The sequence below is a fragment of the Ictidomys tridecemlineatus genome, chromosome 2 (assembly GCF_052094955.1).
Source record: "Ictidomys tridecemlineatus isolate mIctTri1 chromosome 2, mIctTri1.hap1, whole genome shotgun sequence".
Lineage (NCBI taxonomy): Eukaryota > Metazoa > Chordata > Mammalia > Rodentia > Sciuridae > Ictidomys > Ictidomys tridecemlineatus.
Genome location: NC_135478.1, coordinates 148,073,533 through 148,095,055, shown reverse-complemented (window position 1 = coordinate 148,095,055; position 21,523 = coordinate 148,073,533). Strand labels below are relative to the sequence as shown.

The 21,523-nt window shown below is 48.7% G+C and overlaps 3 protein-coding genes across 10 annotated transcripts in view; all 3 read right to left on the bottom strand.

Annotated features, from left to right (window-relative positions):
* Positions 1–646: 646 nt before the first annotated feature.
* On the bottom strand, positions 647–3,589 carry Hoxa1 (homeobox A1). Of its 2 annotated transcripts, XM_005319137.3 has the most exons (3): positions 3,137–3,589; positions 2,839–2,933; positions 2,186–2,322 (listed from the first exon to the last, which is right to left on the bottom strand). In XM_005319137.3, the coding sequence occupies exons 1-2, from the start codon at positions 3,494–3,496 to the stop codon at positions 2,874–2,876; spliced, it is 420 nt and encodes a 139-aa protein (XP_005319194.1). In that variant the 5' UTR covers positions 3,497–3,589; the 3' UTR covers positions 2,186–2,322; positions 2,839–2,873. The 2 variants fall into 2 exon arrangements, with proteins under 2 accessions (XP_005319193.1, XP_005319194.1); XM_005319136.3 differs by having other exon boundaries at positions 647–2,322; positions 2,839–3,589.
* Positions 3,590–3,722: 133 nt separating this feature from the next.
* Hoxa2 (homeobox A2) lies at positions 3,723–14,507 on the bottom strand. The gene is made up of 2 exons (XM_040291784.2): positions 9,594–14,507; positions 3,723–8,954 (listed from the first exon to the last, which is right to left on the bottom strand). Exons 1-2 carry the CDS (start codon positions 9,976–9,978, stop codon positions 8,215–8,217), a joined length of 1,125 nt encoding a protein of 374 aa, XP_040147718.1. The 5' UTR covers positions 9,979–14,507; the 3' UTR covers positions 3,723–8,214.
* A 135-nt stretch (positions 14,508–14,642) lies between these two features.
* Hoxa3 (homeobox A3) overlaps positions 14,643–21,523 on the bottom strand; it is a 44,595-nt gene continuing 37,714 nt past the window's right edge. For 6 of the 7 annotated variants that reach the window (XM_013355968.4, XM_078039930.1, XM_005319142.5 and 3 more), the window contains 2 exons: positions 17,753–18,395; positions 14,643–16,372 (listed from right to left, as the gene is read on the bottom strand). In XM_013355968.4, the coding sequence (XP_013211422.1) occupies positions 15,561–16,372; positions 17,753–18,275 (1,335 nt within the window). In that variant the 5' untranslated portion in view covers positions 18,276–18,395 and the 3' untranslated portion in view covers positions 14,643–15,560. Of the gene's footprint in view, positions 16,373–17,752; positions 18,396–21,346; positions 21,486–21,523 lie in introns of those variants that run through there. The other variant, XM_040291792.2, reaches the window with a different exon arrangement.

Below are 21,523 nucleotides of genomic sequence, written 5' to 3'. Positions count from 1 at the left end.
GTGGCTTTCACAAGTTCAGTAGAAGAAACTGTTGAGCCCAGAGAAAAATAAATAAATATTGTTTTCTGGGTTATGTGGCGTGGACTCTTTACAGTCAAGATGGATATGAACTCAAAGCTGAGTCTGAAGGAAATGAGATGTGCAACCCAGAGATGGGGGTGAGCCAGGAAGGATAGATGTTGACAGGAAGAATGAGGGGAGGGAGCAAGGGTTTACTGAAAACATACCACACTCAATTAAATGGGTGAAATATATTGAAACACTGCCTGACAATCAGAAAGGAGGAAGAGGGATGGGGTGGGCCCCATTTTCACAGCGGCTTTATACCAGAGCTAATTAAATATGAATCTCTTCCCTCTTGGTTCACTGATGTGAGGAAAGACTGACTGAAGACAGTTTCAGCTTTTGAAGGGGGCTCTGTTTATATATACATCAATGTTCAGTTGGAGGTGAAAAGGTTAGCACTTGACCCAGGAAGTATCCATGTTTGTTTCAAAAATAGATCTGCTTCATAAATTTCTTCACCATTCTTTTTTCCCATTATGAACTTTGATTATAATAAAAGAGCTGCTGTTACTTTGAAGAGACTCAAGGTACCAAATAGACATTGATTAAGTGAAATTACACTCATAGGGCAAGCTTCGGCTACATGTTAATGAAAAGCATTCACTTTTATTCAAGAAAAGGCCCATTTCTTTGAAAATCCACACCACCCTTCTTTTCTTCCCACATGAAATGAGTCAACTTCGTAGGAAGCAACAAACTGTAGCCCTGTGAGACACATATGCTTAAGCATACCTGAAACTTGAATATATTTATTACAGACATCTTAAGACCCGTAAACTCTGCTCTGGATCATATCACTCCAGGATCTCAGAGCTGTTCATGATTGTACAGGAAATGGGGAATATTGTAGGCTCACAAAGAATAACTGATAGAACTCAGTATGGTACTTCAGGGACATCAAAACATTGTGCGACATGCAAAAGACTATTCACGAATCACACAAAATATACATTCATTGTGCCATCCATCACATTAACAATTCAGCTGAAAATACATCATATCCAGCTAAAGTAACTGTGGAAGGAAGAAGTTGATTTGAGCAATACCTTTAGGTTCCGAATAATCCAGCACAAATTTTAATTGGCAGGTTGGCCAGAAGAATGAGAAGAAAGGGGTAGGGTTGAGGAGAGACTTAGCACAGGAAGCCAAGGTTTCTGAGCCTTGTGCCCTACAGGCCTTCTAAACTCACTAAAGGAACAAATTGAGACTACCTTCTGAGGCATCTGATTGGATTTAAATGAGGGAATTTATTCTTCACCTATAATCACATAAAAAAAATTGTACCCCTTTTGAGAGTTTGCCCACCCTGTCTGATTTAGTCACCTAATTCTAAACATTTCTAGAAAATTTGTATAAAGATAAATCTCTCAGGACAAAGTATTTACAACCAGCAAACTCATACACATGAAACTGAATTAAATTAAGGGATGGATTAATTATGTAAACACACTCATAGTGCATGTCTTCATCATGAGCTCCTGGACACCCTTCCTCTAGATTCTACTTTTAAGGGGAAGGTAGGGGAGAACTGTAAATTCACAATTAGACAAGAGGTGAAATGCCTCCCTCTGGCATGTTTCTGCAGGCAAGGAGACCCTAGTTTCCAAAGGGCAACTGAAAGAAACAGTTGTTTCTATGAAAATCTCTTAAAATCAGGGAGGAATGCAAGGGGCCATCAAAAATTAATGCTGGCACCAAATCAGGACTAAGGAGTTAACCTCTCAGCAAGTTTCTGGTCTAGAGTTTTCTGGAAACACATTCTCCTGGCCAGGAGCTCCCCAGATAGGATCAGAAAGAGAGACAGTAAGTGGAAAGGAAGATAAGCTAAAAATGTGCTTTGGGTAAGAAATCCCAGCCCCAGGAGAAGTCTGGGCTGTGGAATTAGGGGCGAGAGTGGCCTTCAGTGGGAGGTAGTCAGAGTGTCTGAGGTAGAAGACCCCGGAGAAGGAACGCAGGGTGAGGAGCTGGACTTTTCCGAGGATTCCTCCGTCTTTTCGTCGCTTCCAGGTGGGGTAGCAGGAGAGATGGGCAACAGCCCTTCCTTTTCACGTTTCTTCTGCTTCATTCGGCGATTCTGAAACCAGATCTTCACCTGGGTCTCATTGAGCTGCAGAGAAGCGGCGATCTCCACCCTGCGGGCACGCGTCAGGTACTTGTTGAAGTGGAATTCCTTCTCCAGCTCCGTGAGCTGCTTGGTGGTGAAGTTGGTGCGCACTGCGTTGGGTTGACCAACGTAGCCATACTCTCCAACTTTCCCTGAGGTAAAGTAGGAATCCATTAGAGGAAAAGGTAAAATTTCTAAAATTGATAAGAGATCCTCTACACGCTTCAGAGCAACACTCAGGGGTAGGTCAAGAACTTCTCCACACAAACCCAGCTGAGGAGTGTGAATGATGAGGTGTAAAATGTTAACCTGAAGTCAGCCATTAGCTTGGTCAGACCCATGATTAATGAAGTCTGGAGATATTAACAACACCATCACCACCAACACTCCCCCGCCCCCAACACACACATGCACACACACACACACACACACACACACACACACACACACACACGCTTCCTACTTCCAGAACACTTAAATCAACCTCAGCCCATTTGAAAACACATCAGTACGAAAGACTCCTTTGCCCCAACACACCTGGTACACTCTTCCCACACCCTACAGCGCGAGTTGAAAGCAAGAAGCTTTCTAAAAAATCATTATTAAATTTCTTCGGAAACTAAGTGAACCAGCTCATCAAGACTCATCCACTTGTCGGCAGGACTGACCTGTTTTGGGAGGATTTCTTTTGACTTTCATCCAGTCAAAGGTCTGCGCTGGAGAAGACGTCTCCGACGCAGGGGAGCGACAGGCTTCTTGGTGGCTGGCGTGGAGAGGGGACAAGGAGTTATTATACGTGGCCAGGGTCAGGCTCTGGTGCTCTTGTCCATATGAGTGGTGAATGTACTGAGGCGAACCCACCGTGCCCCCAGCATAACCCTGGTGGTGGTGGTGATGCTGGACCATGGGAGATGAGAGATTTCCAGAGTAAACAGCGGAAGCGCACGGGGAGTACCCACCACTTACGTCTGCTTCCTGATTTAACCCATAGGGGCCGTAAGGCGCACCGAAGTTCTGCGCGCCATAGCTTGGACCACAACCCGAGTGGGAGTAGGACACCCCCAGGTTCCCAGAAGTCTGGTAAGTGGCCGGCTGGGGGTGGTGGTGGTGGTGGTGGTGGTGGTGATGGTGGTGTGGCGAGCTGATCTGCACACCCCTGCCCACAAGAAAGCGGTCGTCGCCGCTGCAGCTGTTGGCACTGACCGCACACGACTGGAAAGTTGTAATCCCATGATCGGAGGGGTAGGCTCGCGCTGAGCAAGTCCCAGAATCACCACTGCTAAGTATAGGGTATTCCAGGAAGGAGCTCATTCTTGCATTGTCCATCTGTCACTGAGCGACCGGGTCCTGCGAAGCCCTGGGTGATCGTGCCAACTTTCTCACTTCCTCCATGGGGCCGGAGAAGAAAAATGATATGAATGTACAGTGCGCACGAGGGGGGGCTAGAGGGCGGAGGGCTCTAGGGATGGGCACGTGATTTCGCCAGCCAATGGCTAAGCCTCCTGCTAAAGTTTGCCGGCTCCGGCGGTGATGGATCACCGTTTCAGTGGCATTTAAATCCCCGGCGCTCCTCTGTCTAGGTGACGCGCAGCAGCCCCCCCAGGCAGCCCAGGCGACGGCAGCAGCTGCAGCGGCTGCAACGACAGATTCCGAGCGCTGGGGCGAAGGGAGCAGAAGCTGCCTTCTGCGCGCTCCCGACTCCGCTCGCCCCCTCCCCCCAGGAGGTGGGAGCTGGGAGGCATCCCCCGCCTCCGCCTCCTCCCCACCACGCTCTGAAAGATGAACTGGCAAGAGGTGAGAAGGGAAGAGGGCTCCTGGCTCCCCTGGGGTGGGAATCCGTGGGCTAGAGCTCGCTGGGTGGCCGCAAGTACCTCGGCCCAGTCCCGAGAGCGCGGAGCAGGAAGGGTGGGAATCCAGTCCTAACCGCGCCCGAGTCCCAGGGTAATTCCACCGTACAATCTCGGCTGTGAGGCCGTGGGGCCTTAAGGAGCTCGAAAAACGCTGGAGGAGGGCGAGGCTAGGCCACTAGCTCTCCAAGCTCGGAATGGAGAAGGTAGTGCGCCAAGAACTGACTGCGGGGAACCCGGGTGGGAATGGAAGGTACGAGAGCAAGAAAAGAAACTTCCCTCCTCCAACGAGGGTCTCCCCAGCCTTCTTTTCCAACCCCCGCTCGTCATTAGCATGGCCATGAGGAGCCTCTGTAATTCGATCCCCAGGGACGACTAAGCCCTTGAAACCAAGCTTGCTGGAAGAGGCCGGGGTTGCTGGGCTCTTCTCTGCCCTCCCTCATTCCTTGCTCTCTCCGCCCCTTTCTCCTCCCCACTCAGCTTTGCTAGGGGAGCCCTCTGAGATCCGAAGCAACTCCACTGCTGGAGTTTGAGGGGGTAGGAGAAGGGGGAGGGGGATGACGCTATCAAACGTGGCCAGCGTGGGGGCCGGGCCTTGAGCTGCAGGCCATCTGCTGGCTCTTAAGGACTTGGGAGCCTGCGTGCAATCTCTAGCGCTCGGAAGGCCGGAACGCAATTCCTACAAACATTCCGAACTCTCCCTGTTCCTTTTTCTGGAGGGGGATGTTAGGACTGCCTCCACTTTCCACTGCACCCCATCTACTGCACGTCTGGAGTGGAGGTCGGGGCTGGCAGGTGGGAGAGGCAGTGGACAGATGGCTGAGGGTGAATGGGACAGTTCTCTCTTCCCCAACATCTCCTCCCCTTTCCAACGGACTGTATAGTTACTTGAGTGAACTTTCAAGTCTTTCCATAGAGAGATGCGTGCGTCACCCCAGGCCAGGGGTCCTGGTCTCCCTCACCCTAGTCCTATATTGATGCTGCTGGGGTCGTTAATTGCTGTTTACTATTAGGTTTCATGTCAACCTCGGGCTTGTGGAGAAAAAAGGCCAAGCAGAGACTGAAAACTGATGCATTCTTAAGCAGGAGAAATCCAGAGATCATCTAAGAAGCTTTACAACTAAAGCTGCATAGATTTTACTTTGACATGTTTGTGACATTGGATCGGATAGATGAAATTAATAGTGAGGATTATACGTGAGTTTGCTGTTCCCATGCCCTCCTTTTCTACATTAAAAGAAAGGAAGTTTTTCTCTAGGCAGGCACATTTCAAATGTGTTAGTCATCCTTACATATATCTGTGTTCAGTTCTCATAAAGAAGTTCTCCAAAAACCTGTCCCCACAAGAGGGAAAATTTCTGTAGACCTTTTACTCTGAACTCCCTCAGTAGCAATGAAACATTTTCCCCAAACATTTCCTTTTGGAACGGTATTTGCCTATGACCTTTGACCCACACCAAGCATGGAAAGAGGAAGAGCTCAGAAAGTTACCCCTACCCCAATTTCAGCTCCTAGGGATCCTCATCCTGCAGAATGGGATAGACAAGGGGACCCTCTTGGAGATAGCCTCCTTGGGATCACCAGGGTTGGGGAAACAAGGGGGTCTTGTTGGGCAGGGGACAGGATGTAAGAGGGTCAGTGCTGGCAGTGAGGGAGATCCAGGCCCTCTGCCCGCTTGCCTCCTTCCTATACCTTTGTGGGCTTCCTCGGCTCTGGTTTGCAATATCCTCCTGGCCGGTTGTAGTTCGCCTGCACAAAGCCGCCTTCAGCCTCAGCCGCTGTCTTTTCTCTCCCTCCACCTCTCTTTCTCCTGGCCTGTTTTCAGGGGAACCCGCATGGGGTGTTTTCCTTTGGATCACAAATTTGCACTGCCACACAAGCCTGCATACATACAGGCCAACTACCATCCCACCTCTTCACACTGCTCCAGCTCCCGCAGGCCGGCTCTGCCTCGGCTGGTCCCCCCCAAGTGCCGCTCTCCTGGAGTGGCTCACAAAGGCAGCCTCCCGCGGCATCCAGCCCATAGGCTAGGCTTTGGTAGCTCGGATCCTTCCCCAGCCTCCACACCACCCCTACCCCACCCCCAGGAATCGTGGGAGCCATTCTGCTGTGTAAGAGACCCTTGGTCCTCTGGGCATGTAGGCCAGCGACCCAGGACTCAGCTAAAATCTCTTTAAATGCCTGAGGAGAGTGGGTGAAAGGCGAGCTTGGTTACGATTAAAATAATCGTCTGCAAGTATCTGGCTCTGCTCAAAACGCCTCTTTCGGGGCTCTTCTAGAAAGAGAAAGAGCGAGGAGGAGACAAAACGCCGCCAAGGCCCCGGAGCCGTTCATGGCATCCGCGGCTCAGCCAAGCTGTTGTTTTAAAAGAGCAATAAAAATGAATTATGACTGAACGCCTTCTAACTTAATGCTTTCGGACGGGGATCCCCGGCAAATACGTAAGAGGATTTTTATTTGTGCATGTGTTCCTGCAATTGATCTCTTTGATGACATTCTCATTCATAGAAAGCGTTTGATTTATGAGCTTAGGACGAATTGCATCCAGGAGCGGCGCAGCCCTGGCCGCAGCCCGGACGCCTTGCTCGGCGCTAAGCCTGAGCCTAGGTCCGGAAGCCTGCCACAAACGCCACAGGCCGTTGCTGCTGCTGCTGCTGCTGCTGCTGCTACTACTACTACTACTACTGCTGGGATTTAGCGGGTGAAGAGGTGACAGAAAGTAGGGAGCAAACCCATGAGGAAAGATCGCGATTTTATTCTAACTTCCAAGCCTTTGCTGTTAAGAGCAGGGTTCTTAAATCAACCGGCCCAACACACACATGTTGCTGCGCTTTCTCACGGTAAGTAGCCCATAGAAGAGCACAGAAAGGGAAAAATAAACATGGGGAGACATAAAAACTGGAAAAAAAAAACCAGAACAGCCCCCAAACACACCCTAGGTCATATTTTATTGATATTTCATTTAAAGTGCTTTTTCTCTTTCTTTGCCTAACTGGGTTACTTTATAACCTAGGGTGCAGAAGCACTTCATTTTAAATCTCAACTTGCTAACCTGACTTCAAAGCTTTAATGATCCATTATTAGCAATGTAAACAGATTTAAGAATGAAATATTGATTTTTCTGACCCTGGATGTGGGGGGGAGTATCCTAGAATGACTGGACCAGACAATTAGAAAGAGTCTTTCCCGAAGTGCATTTTCCAGCTAGTAACCATTATTTTGTTTTATTGTTTTTCTCTATCTTTTAGGTCTGTTTTGCCTGAACCCATCAACAGCTGGGAGATTAATCAACCACTCTGAAAATGTACGGGGGAATTGTGGGGGAGGGGTTGGAATGTAGATGTTTGGAACCAATGTGTATAAATAAATGAATTGTTGATAACTTATTGACCTGGTAGCTTGTTAAAGAAACCCAGAGTTGCTCATTCCTAGAGCTGGGGTTTCAGTAGGCACTTTATTTCTCCACCTTCAAAAGCTTGAGCTTGCCCAACTCTTAGGCTGCCCAATCCTGTTTCTATTACTAATTTAAATTTATGGCTTGAGCCACTACACTGAAAGCCAAATCCATTCCCTTCCAAAAAAGAAAAAAGAAAAGAAAGGAAAAAAAACCCTAAAAACAAAAAGTACTTGTCAGAAGCCCTAGCCATTTTCTGGCTGTATTTGTTGCGGTCTATTGAAGACTTTGAACATGCCACATTAATAAATATATTAAAATTGAAAAAGAAGATAAATTGTGACCAGAATTTTATTTACCAAGTTAGACTAAAAGAAGAAAAAAGAAACCACTATGATCCTTGAGAAAGAGGGGGAGAAAAAAATAAAGCTACTTATAGCAAAGGATAATTTATTCTACCAAAAATACGAATGACAATGCATCCTAATGTAATACAAAAATAAAAAGAAAGTGATGATACAATTTCTAATCACTTTCTTGCAGGCCTCATATATTGCTTTCAGGAAAACCACACAAATGGTTGTTAGGTGAGGTTTAAAACAACTAAAACTCCAATGTAATCTGTAAGAGATGACTCTGAAACTGAATCAGGGAATCACTAAACAAAATGCTCAACATTTAAAGGCGTAAGGGGGTAGGTCAAGAAGAAAATAAAATAAAAATCAACTCCCGGAATAAAAGAAGGCAAAACCACCTGGTCGGGGGTTTTTGTTTTGTGATGCTTTGTTTTTGCTTTAATGTTTTTAGTAATTCAGATGCTGCAAGTCAATTGTGGTGAGTGTGTCTGTAAAAAAGTCAAAGCTGTCAGCTGAAATATCTACAGGACTGTCGAGAGAACCTGGCAAACTGGGCGAGACTGCATCTGAAAGCTGCAGGCAAGAATCTGTGGAGAAAACGTTAAAGTCCTGCAAAGAGGGGACCTCGAGGGCCTCGGGACTGTCATTGTTTAGGCCAGCTCCACAGTTCTGGCCCATTGTTGACAAGCAGTTAGGAACAGTGGGTGACTGGTGCTGAAAATGTTTCAGATTTTTCTCATTGCTGGTTAAAGGCGAAACTGGGAAACTTTGGGAGTCGCCATTGTGTCCATTGGGAGCCTGCTGTTGCGAGAGGGCATTTTGCTGAAAAGTGTAACCTTCCCTCTCCAGAAGGGCCCCGGAGACGCTGAGGGCTTGCTCAAAGAGCGACTTCTCTTCTTCATCCTCCTCTACTTTCTCTGAGTCCTCAAGGCTTTTAAATTTCCCTTCACTGTTTTGGTTTTCCTTGCACTGGGTCTGTCTCTTGTGCTTCATCCTCCGGTTCTGAAACCACACTTTCACTTGTCTCTCAGTCAAATCCAGCAGCGCTGCAATCTCCACCCTTCGGGGTCTGCAAAGGTACTTGTTGAAATGAAATTCTTTCTCCAGCTCTAAAAGCTGCGTGTTAGTGTAAGCAGTTCTCAGGCGCCGCGATCCCCCGCCGCTGCCATCGGCGATTTCCAGGGATTCTGCGGAAAGGGAAACCAACAAGAGACACACGCACAGTTGGAGGTGGAGGGGTCCAAGAGGGATTATTCCACTGGAGAATAAATATAGCAGAAAAGATCAACTGCAACAAAATGGCCGCCCTGGATGCAGTAGAGCTATTGTGCTGCCTTTCCTGGGAGCTCAGCCCCGGGAAACCCCATCTCATCCACCTCTATCAAATTCCTGCCTGTAGCTCCCCCCAACCTCTTCATCCGGGAGCAAACTTTATATTAGCCACAACACAATTTATAATTAATGCATCAGCTGCTTAGCTGAGCAAGAGCGATCTATCACTCTTCATTACTGTCAAAAAGCCAAACTCTAGGACAACTAGACAAGAGGAGGTCAGTTCCAACTCAAATAAATCATCCCACATTACACAAGTTAGGGAAAGTTTCCCCCTCCCTCCCTAAAAATATATATGTCTCATTGTGGAGCACAGGATCTCTTCTCTCCATCAAACCCATTCCTGAACCCAAGGGGGCAAGGAAAGGCAACCAGGCATCTGTCCCTCTCCCCCTTCGCTGCTATCCCATGCTCCCCTCCCCCATAACCGCTCTCGGGGCAGCCCGGAGGGGGAACAGGGTCCTGGGGACCTGGGGCCAAGTCTTGGGACTGACCTTTGTGGCTGAGGCAGGCAGGGCCAGTGGTGGTGGCGGCAGCGGCGGCAGCCGGCGGCAGCGCGGTTTTCTTGGCCGCCTTCTTCTCCTTCATCCAGGGGTACTCGGGAGGTTGCAAGGCGCCAGCGGGCACCGGGCTGCCGCGACTGCCCGCGGGGCTCGGCTTGGGGCGGCCGCCAGCGCCGTGGCGAGGGTGACTGCCCGGGTTCAGGCTGGGAATGGTCTGCTCAAAAGGAGGAGGAATCAGTGTCGAGTGTGAAAGCGTCGAGGTCTTGATTGATGAACTTTGAAATGTATCAGCGACAGGGGGAAAAGATGTCAGGCACTCAGCGAGCGACGGCTGGCTATTGATAAAACCAATCTCTCGCTCAAATTCGTAATTCATGGCCTTCTCCTTGGAGCCCCCTCGGAGAAAAAGTTCCCTCTTTTGGAGGGGCTTTGGGGGGGCGAGGCCCAGGAAAAAGGCGAGCGCGGAGGAAAAAAAAAATCTATCATAGAAGATCGCTGCTGGGGTGTTTTTTTTCTAATTCACTGATTACAGCCGTATGGGGACCGCGCTACTATTAAACTATTGAATTCATGGAGACAAGGTTGAAATTGGACCGAATTGGCTGTCACATGATTGCTTCTGCCCAATGACAATTTGGGCTTTAATCAAAAGAAGCCACTGTCTGTTTGATTGATCCAAAAAAGTCGGGAAGGAACGCCTCATTGGGGGCCAGTGAGGCTTTATTTACACTTTTTTCAGGACAAAAATATATATATGTGGATGTGGGTGGGAATGCCCGAGAGTGAGTGCGCGACCAGGGTGCCTGCCTTACTCCTGCTCAGCAAGGGATCGGTGTGTGCGCCTGGGAGTGTGTCTGAGTGTATGAGTGAGTGCGAGTGTGAGCCTTGCTGCGGGTCCCGCCAGCGGCTGCCCTCTGCCTCCCCCGCACACTCCGCGCATTGTTTGGGACTGTCGGGAAGACGCCTCGCACCTCACAAATCATTTAAGCACCTCAGTCTGACGCCTGCAGTCATTAACAAAGTAATCCATTAATCTTCAAAGTTTTGACACCCGAGGGCCCCCGCATCCCAGCCACATAAGTTCTGCTAAGACCAGAGGAAAGAGCAGAGGGAAAGAAGAGTTGGGAGATGGAGAAGAAAAACAGTGGGAGGGACAGGAAGAGAGGGAGAGAGAGAAGGAGAAAGAAAGAAGACAGAAAAGAGAGAAGAAAGATTTGGGGGCAATCTTTTTATTTCCCTATCCTCTACTTTTCCTAAAAACCAGTTCTTGGATCTCAGAACTGATATCTCTCTCTCTCTCTCTCTCTCTCTCTCTCTCTCTCTCTCTCTCTCTCTCTCTCCTTTCTTTCTCTCTCCACCAGTTTCCCCTCCCACTCTCTCTTCTGTCTGTTCGCTCCCCCCACCCCATAGTCCCTCGCCCCATTCTCAATGTCCAGCCTGGAATCCGCGCCCCTCGGGCCCCATTGTTAGCCGGCTTTTCCACCGCAGCTTTGCATCTGGCTCCTGGGGGAAGCGGAAAACGGGAGGCGGCTCTCGAAGCTTCCCGACCTTCCTGCGCCATCAACTTCTCAGGAGTGGCTGGAGAAAACAGATGCATGTGCCAATCGAGACAGCAACCCCAGGTCCATGTGTCCAAATCCCCGTAGCCAGGGCGGCGGCCAGCCAAAGAAATGCCGCCCCGAGCTGGCGAGTGCGGCTTCTGGCATTCTGGGTTTCATACCCTAATGGCTCGGGTGCGGTGAGTATTTCCGATTTCCAGGAAGTCTGTTGGAAGTTACCAGAAGCGAGGGAGAAGACGTTTGTTCCTTACTCTCTCTTTCTCCCTACCCTTCTTTCCTTGTCCTTGTCGCTCTGGTTGGGGGCTGGTTGGTTCAGATGTAGGAGTGTTCCTTGGCAGCCTGAATTGCTTCCCACACCTTCCTGCTCCTTGGACACCAGGGAGGTTTGCACCCGGGTTCTGTTGTGGGAAAGAGCACTGTGGGAAAGAGCGGGGTGTCCCAAGGAGGGATTATACAGGTTTTCCTTCTCCTTCCTTGTCTCTCTTTTTCAATTCCAGGACTTGAAACTGTGTGTGTCTTGGACAGTACTGGGGGTTGAAAAGATAACACCTTTAGGTACCAAATGACAACTTTAAAAAAAAAAAAAAAGCCCACCAAGCCAAAAAGAGGGCATGAGGCAGAGAGAGAGAGAGAGAGAGAGAGAGAGAGAGAGAGAGAGAGAGAGAAGAGAGAGAGAGGTCTGAAGGTACTTCTCCCCCCCCCCCAACCCTGAGGATGGTGATTCGCTTTTGCTTTCTTTGAAATGGACCAAGTGATCAGACTCCCCTAGGCCGGCAGGCATCAGTGGCAGGAAAATAAATCATTCTGATGGCCAAGGAGAGAGAGGTTAGTGGGGGAGAAAAAAAATCTTCGTAGAAAACAAGAAAGGCTGACCAAGGAGCGAGGGCAGAACTCTGTCTCTGAGGCCAGCATCAGAGGGGGTTTGGGTTGGAAATGAGATATTAAAGTGGCCTCCAACCTCGACTAGCCAAGAGGCATTGCATTACAGATAGAGATGCTATTTTGGAAAATGTGAGGTTTTTCAGTTTTCTTGCTTTTATTCCAAACAAAGCTCTGAAGGAAGTCTGGGCACGATCAATCTTGCTCACCAAAAGCCTTGACAGCTTCTGGCCCTTAAGAACACATTTCAGCTTCAAGCTCTTTCCAAGATCAAATGTGGCCGAGCAAAGAGGAGAGCAGGAAACGCAAGTAAACAAGGAAAACTAGTCTTTTTAAAGATATTTTTTGGCAGTGGAAGGGTTCTAGGGTTGCTTTTAGGAAAGGTGCTTTGTGGATTTGGTGATGGTGGCTTTTGGCATTTGCTTTTATCAGAAAATTTTGAGGGAAGGGGAGGGGAGATGCACAGAGGAAGCAGCACTGCCTCTATATAGCTGGGCTTTGTCAGGGGCTGCGTGGGTGAGAGCTTTCTGCCTGTTTCAGCCCCCTTAATTCAAATACCATCTGGAAGAAAATGCTTTTCTGAAGCTGCTCAACACTGAAATAGTCCCCAAATCTATTACTTTAACTCAGGATATATTTTAATAAGAATTTCTTTGAATATCTAGAAAGCTGAGGATGAGATCAATATTTTTCTTTGAAAGCCAAAATGAATGCCTTAGAGTGGCAAGATATGGAAAATCATATTAGATTCTCATTTTACAATTTCTGCCCTGAGGGAAGGAAGAAGCTTCTAAAGCATTCCTCCCTCAGCTAGAGTAGATTTTTAGAAATGGTTCAAATGGTGGTAACCCAGAAAGATTTTCATCCTTAGGTGGATATCCATATTCTTCGATTCTCTTTCTCTCCTTCTCCTCCTCTTCCTCTTCCTCCTCCTCCTTCACCTCCTCCATATATACTGCTCCTTATTTTCCCAGGTAACTTACATATGTCTCTAAAATAGTTACTTAAAAAGAAGACTCCTGTATCTGCTCAGCGTGAACAACCAAAAGGTGGAAGCTCCAATCCTCACAAAGGCTGATTTTCCTGCCTCTGCATTTCTGAGGTCTGATCATATTTCCCCAGAGAGGTTGGGGTAGGGGGAGCAAGACCATTTCCCCACAGACCAAACTCTTTGAAAAGAAAACATATATATTAGGAGCTGCAGGACAGATGTGGAGAAAGCACCTCTGGGTGTAAGAAAAACACCCAGCTCTCTGAAGCTGCCTGGCTTCGCAGCCTTCGAGACTTTCTTTTTCTTAAAAGAAGAAAAGGTTACCTAAAAGCAGTTCGTTGGGACCTAACAGGACCTAACAGGTACCCAGAAATGGCTCCAGTGCCTAAGGATCCTCTGAGGGCACTTCTCGGGAGGATGATAAAGGCCATGATGATGGATATTTTGGATTGCAAACAAAATGGCGACATTTTTCACTTCTGCCTCTGAGAGATACAATCCAGAGAGGATGGGGCTTATTTCTTACATCAGATACTTCTGATCCCCAGACACAGGCGGTTCTTTACTCCCAGTTTTGAGGATGATGATGACCGGGAATGCAGCTCTGAGGTTTGCATTTTTTGAATTTAGATCCTTCTCTGAGCAATTATTTAATCAGAAGATGGAAATATGTTCTTTTACTGTGCCTGTCTTTGCCTCTTCCAGTCAGTAGGCAGCTCTATCTTAAATGCAGGAGTGGAAATGTAATATTTAGCTCCTGTAGCATCAAATGAAAGAAGTACTTATACAATTGCATTTTTATTAGAAAGATACCAATCTCCTTTCTCTCTCCCCCTCCCCCTGGGGCCATAAAAAGAAAGCTGGGAGGGAAGAAGGAGAGGAAATAAATCCAGAGAATGGCAAATGCTAAATTCCTCTAGGAAACAGATGCTAGCATTCAGGCAGTCCAAGGAAGGGATCAGGGAGATTCTCCTGAGTTTAGCCCTCCCTTTTTTTTTTTTTTTTTTTTTTTTCTTCTTCTGGAGGTCTGGGGGAGTTTCAATCCCTTTAGATCTGCTTGGCTCTTCGAGGCGATTTCGGGAGAGATGGTTCTCTTCTGGCGCGATAAACGACTGCGAAGCGTCCGCGAAGGAGACCATAAGTCTGACCGCTCTTGGAAAGAGTTCTGCATCCTCTGCATGGTTGGTGATTCACGGGGTTAAGACGTCGGCTGGTTCGCTTTGACCGGAGCTGAAGAACACGGGACGACTGCCCTGAGTTTTCCCTACGCGCGGCCGCGGGGCACCTGTGCGCCCCCCACCGCGCCTGGGCCGGGCTGCCTTTGTTTCTGACAACCGGTCGTTCCACAGACCCTGCGCCCTCCGCCTGCCTCCGCGGCAGCTGGGAACCAAGCAGCCCAGCAGGTCCGCCACACAGCCTTTCCGTATCTGCCGCCACCAAGAACCCCGACTGCCTTCCGGAATATTTGCCGAGCTTTTAGGCGAGCCGCCGGCCAGGCCCCAAGCCGGAGGAGCTGGGTAGGCGGTCGCGGCCTACTCCGCCAGCTCGCTTCCGCCTGAAGTCCACGCAGACACCCATCTTCAGCCAAAGAACCCCTTTTGAACACGGATGTTAATCAGAATAAAAACTTTATTTTTTATTTTTTGTTTTGTTCTCAGAATGTGAGCAGCAAGGAATGTAGAACTCTCAAAACAAATCTTAGCATTTTTCGCGTTTACAGATTGGTTGTTCAGTTTTGCCGGATGTTACAAACCTAAATCACTGTTTTCAAACGCTGGATCCTCTCTGGTTTATTGCATCATTACCGTTTTATCAAGGAATTATATTTCCCTTTCAAATAAAAATTTTATAAGTACGCCAATACACCATTGAACAAAAGGCCCAAGAAAACCTTCTGAACAATCAGGGTACAGAATTTCTTTAATATAAATACGAACGGATGGGGATAAATAATATTTAAAACTTAGACTATTCAATGCTTGCAAAAAAAATATAAATAAATCTGACTGTTCACCAGCATACACACACGGAAAGACGTACACTTAGTCATCCTTGTACAGGGAGCCCCTGTTTCAAAGCGCCTTTGATTTTTTTTCTCGCTCTTTACAAGAAGTGCAATTTAAAAAACTAAAAATAAAAAAAAATAAAAAGTAATCGCTCCCCCTCGGGAACCATAAAGTACGAACAAATTCACATTTGAAAACTCGACTAGAAAATTTGTTCATATACCCTGTTTCTGATCAAAGAATGAAGAAGGTAAAGGGCGCAGGGCCAGTGGCCAAGCGAGGGGCGGGAAGAGATAAATATCGCTACTGATACTGACAGCCATTCCAGCAACCAAAATTGCTACGTCACATAAACTATAAAAATGCATTACCAAAGAAAACAAAACGGGGGGGGGCGGGGGAAGGGAGCGGAGGAGAGAGAAAAGGGAAGGGCAGGAAAAACATTTAAAAAATAAAAAGAAAGAAAGAAAGAAAGAAAAAGGTGGGGGGGGGGACTCTCCCGGCACGCAGCCCCAGCCCACCATCACAGGTGGGTGAGCTTGGGAGCTTCCTGAATTCTTCCCTGAGAAGGATGGTGGGCGGTAAGGTCCGTGTAGGTGGGGTGTGGCTCCCCCGGCCCTGGCGCGTGGTGGTGACCGCTGCCCAGTGGCCCAGCAGCCCCGTAGTCCATGGCAGCAGAGGTGGCGTGGGGGAGGTGAGTTAGGCCAAAGAGTGCTGGCCCGGAATTGCTCATGGGTTCCACATAACTGCCCCCCACGAAGACGGGGCTTCCCTGTAAGTGTGGGGTCCCATAGCTGCCGTTGCCTTGCAGGCCATGAGCATGCGGGTCATAATCAGGAGTGCCCCCTGCGCTTGCCCCTGCCGCTGCATAGCGTTTCTGTGGGGGTGGGGGTGGCGGTGGGGCACAGCTGGGTAAGGGTGCAGGGTAGGAAGCGGGAGGCAGCCCATAGGTGCCTTGTGGGGGCTTGGAGAAGGGTGGGGGTGACTGGGGCTCATATGGGACACTGTTGACCAGCGAATGCATAGAGTTCAGATAGCCACCAGCGCCAGGAGGCACGGGGCTGCGACTTGGAGATTGGCCCCCCGATGACGTTAGCATGCCCTTGCCCTTCTGATCCTTCTTGTATTTCATGCGGCGGTTCTGGAACCAGATCTTGATCTGGCGTTCTGTGAGGTTCAGGAGGTTGGCCATCTCCACTCGGCGCGGCCGGCACAGGTAACGGTTGAAGTGGAACTCCTTTTCCAGTTCCACCAGCTGCGCACTCGTGTAGGCTGTTCGTGCGCGTTTGGATGAAGCCTGCCCAGGCGGGCTCTTGTCACCAGCGCAGCTCTCTCCTGCCAGGACAGAGACAGGAAGAGCACGTCAGGGGCTGCATATGGCCCAGCCCAGCTCCTGAACCAGCCTGGCCTCTCTTTCTCCAGGACCCAAAGATCCCTCCATCTGTTAGGGCCCCAAGAGGAATAGGATTTAGGTGCTGTCCTCTCTCTGGTGGGGGAAACAATATAGGTGGTTAGTCCCTCATTCAGCTAGGGAACAAATTATAGGCTTTTTCAAAGAGGGAGGTGGACAGAAATCTCCACTGAGGTGGAAAGAAATCTCCACTTAGCCTTCCTGGTCTGTATTTCCTTCCTGGCACTGATACATTTACTGGTCCTCTAGGCCCATCAGACAAGATTTCCTGTGGGCAGGTCTCACCACCATCATTCTTTTCCAGTATCCAGTAAGTTTGGGACACCTAATGTATACTTCCAAACCTTCTTTTCCTCCTTAGCTGACTGAATGATGAGGCAGCAGATTCAACTGGCCAATTCTCCAACTATCCAGAGATGGGCAGAGTGAAAATCCCAAACTGAAAGGCTTCTGCCCAGAAAGATCTCCTTGATGCTATCCATTTCTGGTGGGGAGGCTCAGGTCCCTCATGATGACCTATCCATTAGAGCTCCCCATGTCATTAAGCAGCCTACTAGAGCTTTGTCTACAAGTGTTATGCCCTCCTGTCCTCCTTGGCCCCCAAATCCTGGCTCTGGAGGCCCCAGATGCTCAGGCTTGGAGCAGAGCCCTGGCAACTAGAGAGGGCAGGGGCAAAGGTAGCCAAGATGCTAGGAAGCCCAAGGCCTGGGGCCTTTCCTCCATTGGACTCCAGTTCCAGGAGGCCCATGTGGTTCCCATTAAGATGACAAGCTGAATCCCCTCCCCCAGGAAATCCCTGGCTGCCTTCATTGTAACTAAGTCTGAGCAAAGCCTTCCCAGAGGTGAGGTAGCCACTCCATCTGCTGAAGCAAAAATGGCTCTAATCATAGACAAACCATTGAATCTGACTTGGAGGGTGACTAGGCCTGCTTTTATTCTGCCTCATTTCAATATGAGAAGGATGTCACTGTTTCATTAGAATACAGGATCTGTGCTAAAAGAGAAACAGTGAAGCTGAGGATGGTTCTGCCTAGAGATCAGAACTCCAAAAATGAAATGGAGGGATTCCAACTTCATTAGTCTCCACTTGCTCTTGGGGAGGTCCAGAGAGACTCCCATCAGGTCTGTGTCTGGGGGTTCCTGGTACACAGAGGCCTTATCACCTCCTTAAATTGCCAAGATTCTGGAAAATTTTGAGGTGGGAAGGAAGGAGAGTGGGAGCAGTGGATTTCTGGAAATGTTCTACACTCTGCTGGTTGTGGCTGGAAGTGGCTTGGAGCCTCCTCCAGAAAGCACCCCTTTACCTGAGCTGGAGCCGCTGGTTTTCTGCTTTGTGTTTTGCCTCGACTCTTTCATCCAAGGGAAGATTTGTTTGGCCACGGTGGGCGAGTTGAGCAGGGGGCTCTTGGCTGCGCTGGCAGGGGTGGGGTTGCCATTGGCATTCTGAGGAGGGGAGACAGAAGAAGGGGGCGGGGGAGCCGCAGGGGTGGGTGCAGGGGGCTGCGGTGGGGGCTGGGGTGGCTGTGGGGCAGGGGGTGCAACCTGGGGTGGCGGTGGGGGCAGAGCCGGGTCACCCAGGCCTGGGGGCTGGCTGGACTGGCCGCTCAAGGTACGCAGGCACGCTTCGCTCAGTTCATGCGCCTTTGGATGGCTCCCTGCGCTGGCGGGAGACTGGAGTGAGCAAGCAGGTCTGTGATACTCGCCATCAGAGCCCAGAGCGGCGGATGCCGCATATGGCTGCTGACTGGCATTATAAGCGAAACCGTTGGCTGCCTGGTAGGGGTAGCCACCGTAGATCGCGCTGTCGTAGTAGGTCGCTTTTTGCATCGCGTTGTCTCACAATCTTGATCGCACACTCTGACAGGGGCTTGACACCCGTAAGGGCGCACATTGGCACGCCCCCGAGGTCACGTGACGCTCCGCCGCCAATGGCCGCTTGCCGCAGACCTGGGGGGGGGGGCGAGAAGCGCAGCGCAGTGAGGGCTCCGCGCAAATCCATCTTACTCTCAATAGCTAAGTGACATGAAAGCCATAAAAGAAAAAGTGGTCAGCAATATTTAGCAGCACGACTTGGCCCCGGGCGCAGGGAGCCGCACTATAAAAAGCCGCTGGAATTTACTGGCAGCTACAAATATTTGCTTAACTTGCGTCTGGAGTTGGGGGATTTTCCGGGGAGAGAAAGGAGAATGACTGAGGCTGGAAGCTGAGTCTCTGGAGCAGAGGTCCAAAACAAGAAAGGCCTGGTAGGCTGGAAAGAACAAGACTGGAATCTTTCTTTTGGATGGGGGGAAAAGAAACGTGGGTGCCCCTTCATCTCTGTCCCTTTACTATCAACTAGAGACCCCAAGCCTCTCCCCTGTCTGGATCTTGGAGAACCAGCCAGAAGGCAAAGGGGAGCTTGGGGGTCTTCCCGCTTTTTCCTGGAATCCCTACTTTAGTACTGACATTGCCAAAAAGAGCCATAAGATGTGGTTATTCCTCATCCAGCCCCTGCTTGGATCTTCCTGTCCTCAAGAGAGGTTTCTGCACACACACACACACACACACACACACACACACACACACACACACAAAGTAAGCAATTGCCTTATCTGACCAGGCTGGGTTTCAGAAGCTGAGCTTTTTAGGCAGTTAATCTACCTTTGTTCAGGGATAGGACCCACCTCCTCTAAATGAGCTCCTGTGGCTAAGAAGCCCAGAGATAAAAGTTTGGGTGGAACACAGGTCTGTGTGTATGTTAGGAAGGGACCAACAACATCATCCTATCCAGCAAGTCACAACTCAAATCATGGACAGTTCTTTACTCTTTTCCTCTGCTACTTCTCAGGCACTTTGCAGCAAGTCACCCCCACCTCCTTTCCCCAGTTACAGGTTCCCAGATCCCCCTGTCTTGGATTTTCTGAGGTGCTGTTATTCAGAGCAATGATCAAATTCTACCTGTTAAAACATGATGGATTAGAGAAAAAAACAGCCCACCAGGAACCTGAAAAACCAGCGTTCATCTCCATGACCACGGCTTGAACTCTCTTTCCAACTTAACGATAATAGGTTCTGTCTTAGAAACTGCTATGTAATTTGATGTATGGGGGTCATTTGGCTCTGGACGAGGCATGGAAGCACAAGCCATAAAATCCTGCCAGAGTTCCCTGATCTTTGTGTGCTGCTGTTGTTGATATTTGTTATTTGGTCTATTTACCTGCTTCAGAAACACCAAGTAAAGGATAACACTAAAGTCTGGGAATGTAGCTCAGTGGTAGAGCACTTGCCTATCTTGCAAGAGTCCCTGATCTCCAGCACCACCAGGAAAGAAAAGAAAAGAAAAGGTGAGGAGCAATAACAATCTGAAAAGCAAGTGAAAACCTTAACCCTTTTTAATTTAGTTTGCAGAAATGAAATCTACATTTACTCTTTGTTTCCAACCTTTGCATGCTTAACCTCTAGCTCTCAACAAGAAAAGTTCCATATGAGTTGCATATATTCACACACATCACACATTCAAAATGTAAGTCCCTGTATTAACATTGTAATGATAATTCTTTAAGAAAATGGTATACACTTCATGCCCCAACTATGTATATTAAATCCCAGAATTATTCAAGTTTTCCAGGGATAGCAGATGTTAACTAGAAAAAAATAATTTAATAAGCATCTACCAGTGGATGATTATAATTTTGTTTTTAATAATGGACTCCTTTAGATTTCATTATTAAACCAACAATCTGACCAACATCTGGAAAACAGGCACAATTAATTTTCCAGAACCTCAATTAAAAATTAAAGCATCACTTATCCGGAGTTACTGTGCATAATCATGAGCCCTGGAGTACTGTTACTCTTTTGGAAATAGATAAGCAGGTACAGACACCATGGTGGAAAGCAAATAAAGGATAAAGTAAAATTTAAAACTGAATAGCAATTTACTGAATTGGTTTCTTGTTCTTTCGCTGAAAACAGTTCCTATTACATTTGACAGTGTTAATGTCTGGCATTATAAAATTTTTTAGATACTAGACTTGTGTAAAAACGTCAGGTCAAGAAATTATTCTAGACACTTGAACAGCAAGATATTAGATAAAACAAAATTAAGTTAATTTTGAACCTGCAATGTTTCTAGTGACTTGCTAATCCATTATCAGGGGCCTGCGGCTTACTTAAGCCTTTTCATCAAGTTGTGCATTGTCTTGCAAAATAACGAAAATACCTTTTAAAAAATCAAAGAGCATATGACAGCCCCCATAAACTTAAAATATGCATTCAACACCAAGATCCCACCAAAGTCCTTCCTATTGTTTGAGGTCCGCAATCACCTTGGACCTCACACAATTCTCCCACAACTCAGCCCCCAAAGTTTCCAACCTAGTAAAGAAGTTGGAGATTTGCCAGCCAGGAAACTTTGCTTTGTACCCCCCAAGCAAGGATTGGGAGTGAAGGGAGTTCCTCTGCAAAGATCTGTTTCTGGACAATAACCCCCAGGTGCAGGAGCTGAAGGAGGCTAAATCGAGTGCAGGCAACAAGAGCTATTGTCTCTCTCCAAGGTATGCCCAAATTCGACCTCCTTCCTCTAGATACTGCCCCCTCTTTCCACTCCAGTCCCTTTCTTAGTCTGCTTTCACCCCGAGTTTGAACAAGATCATCGAGAAAGAGCCCCTGCATCCCTTGCCCCCTAGCTCCCTTCCCGACCCAGAAAAGTTGAGGCCGAGATGAGGGGAGAGGGGTGAGTGGGGGCGGGGATGGGAAAGCGGCCTGAACTCAAAGTGTAAGGGTATCAGTCACTGCCGGGAAGGAAGCTCCGGCTTGTGAACTCTTCTTGAACCGAGATTTAAGTCTGCAGCTATAAATCACCGAGACGTAAACTCCGCCATTCAGCGCTCAGAGCGGCCGGTTGTGCCCCTGCTTACCTTAACTTCTGAAGAGCGCCGCGAGCGCAGGCTCGGGCTCCAGCCCCCAGCCCGGCTCCGCTGCCCCGCCGGGTCCCCTCGCGCGGGATGGGCACCGACCCTCAGCATCAGCCGAGACGGCGGGCGGGCTGGAGACCCCAAGGCCCGGACGCCGCCGCACACAGCGTGGTCGCCTTG

Excerpts from the sequence above, each read along its gene's own strand:
- Hoxa2 (XM_040291784.2), bottom strand. The coding sequence starts at position 9,978 with ATGAATTACGAATTTGAGCGAGAGATTGGTTTTATCAATAGCCAGCCG. Across the intron at positions 8,955-9,593 it reads TGCCTGCCTCAGCCACAAAG|AATCCCTGGAAATCGCCGAT; the intron begins GTCAGTCCCAAG and ends CCCTTTCCGCAG.
- Hoxa1 (XM_005319136.3), bottom strand. The coding sequence starts at position 3,496 with ATGGACAATGCAAGAATGAGCTCCTTCCTGGAATACCCTATACTTAGC. Across the intron at positions 2,323-2,838 it reads AAGAAATCCTCCCAAAACAG|GGAAAGTTGGAGAGTATGGC; the intron begins GTCAGTCCTGCC and ends ACTTTACCTCAG.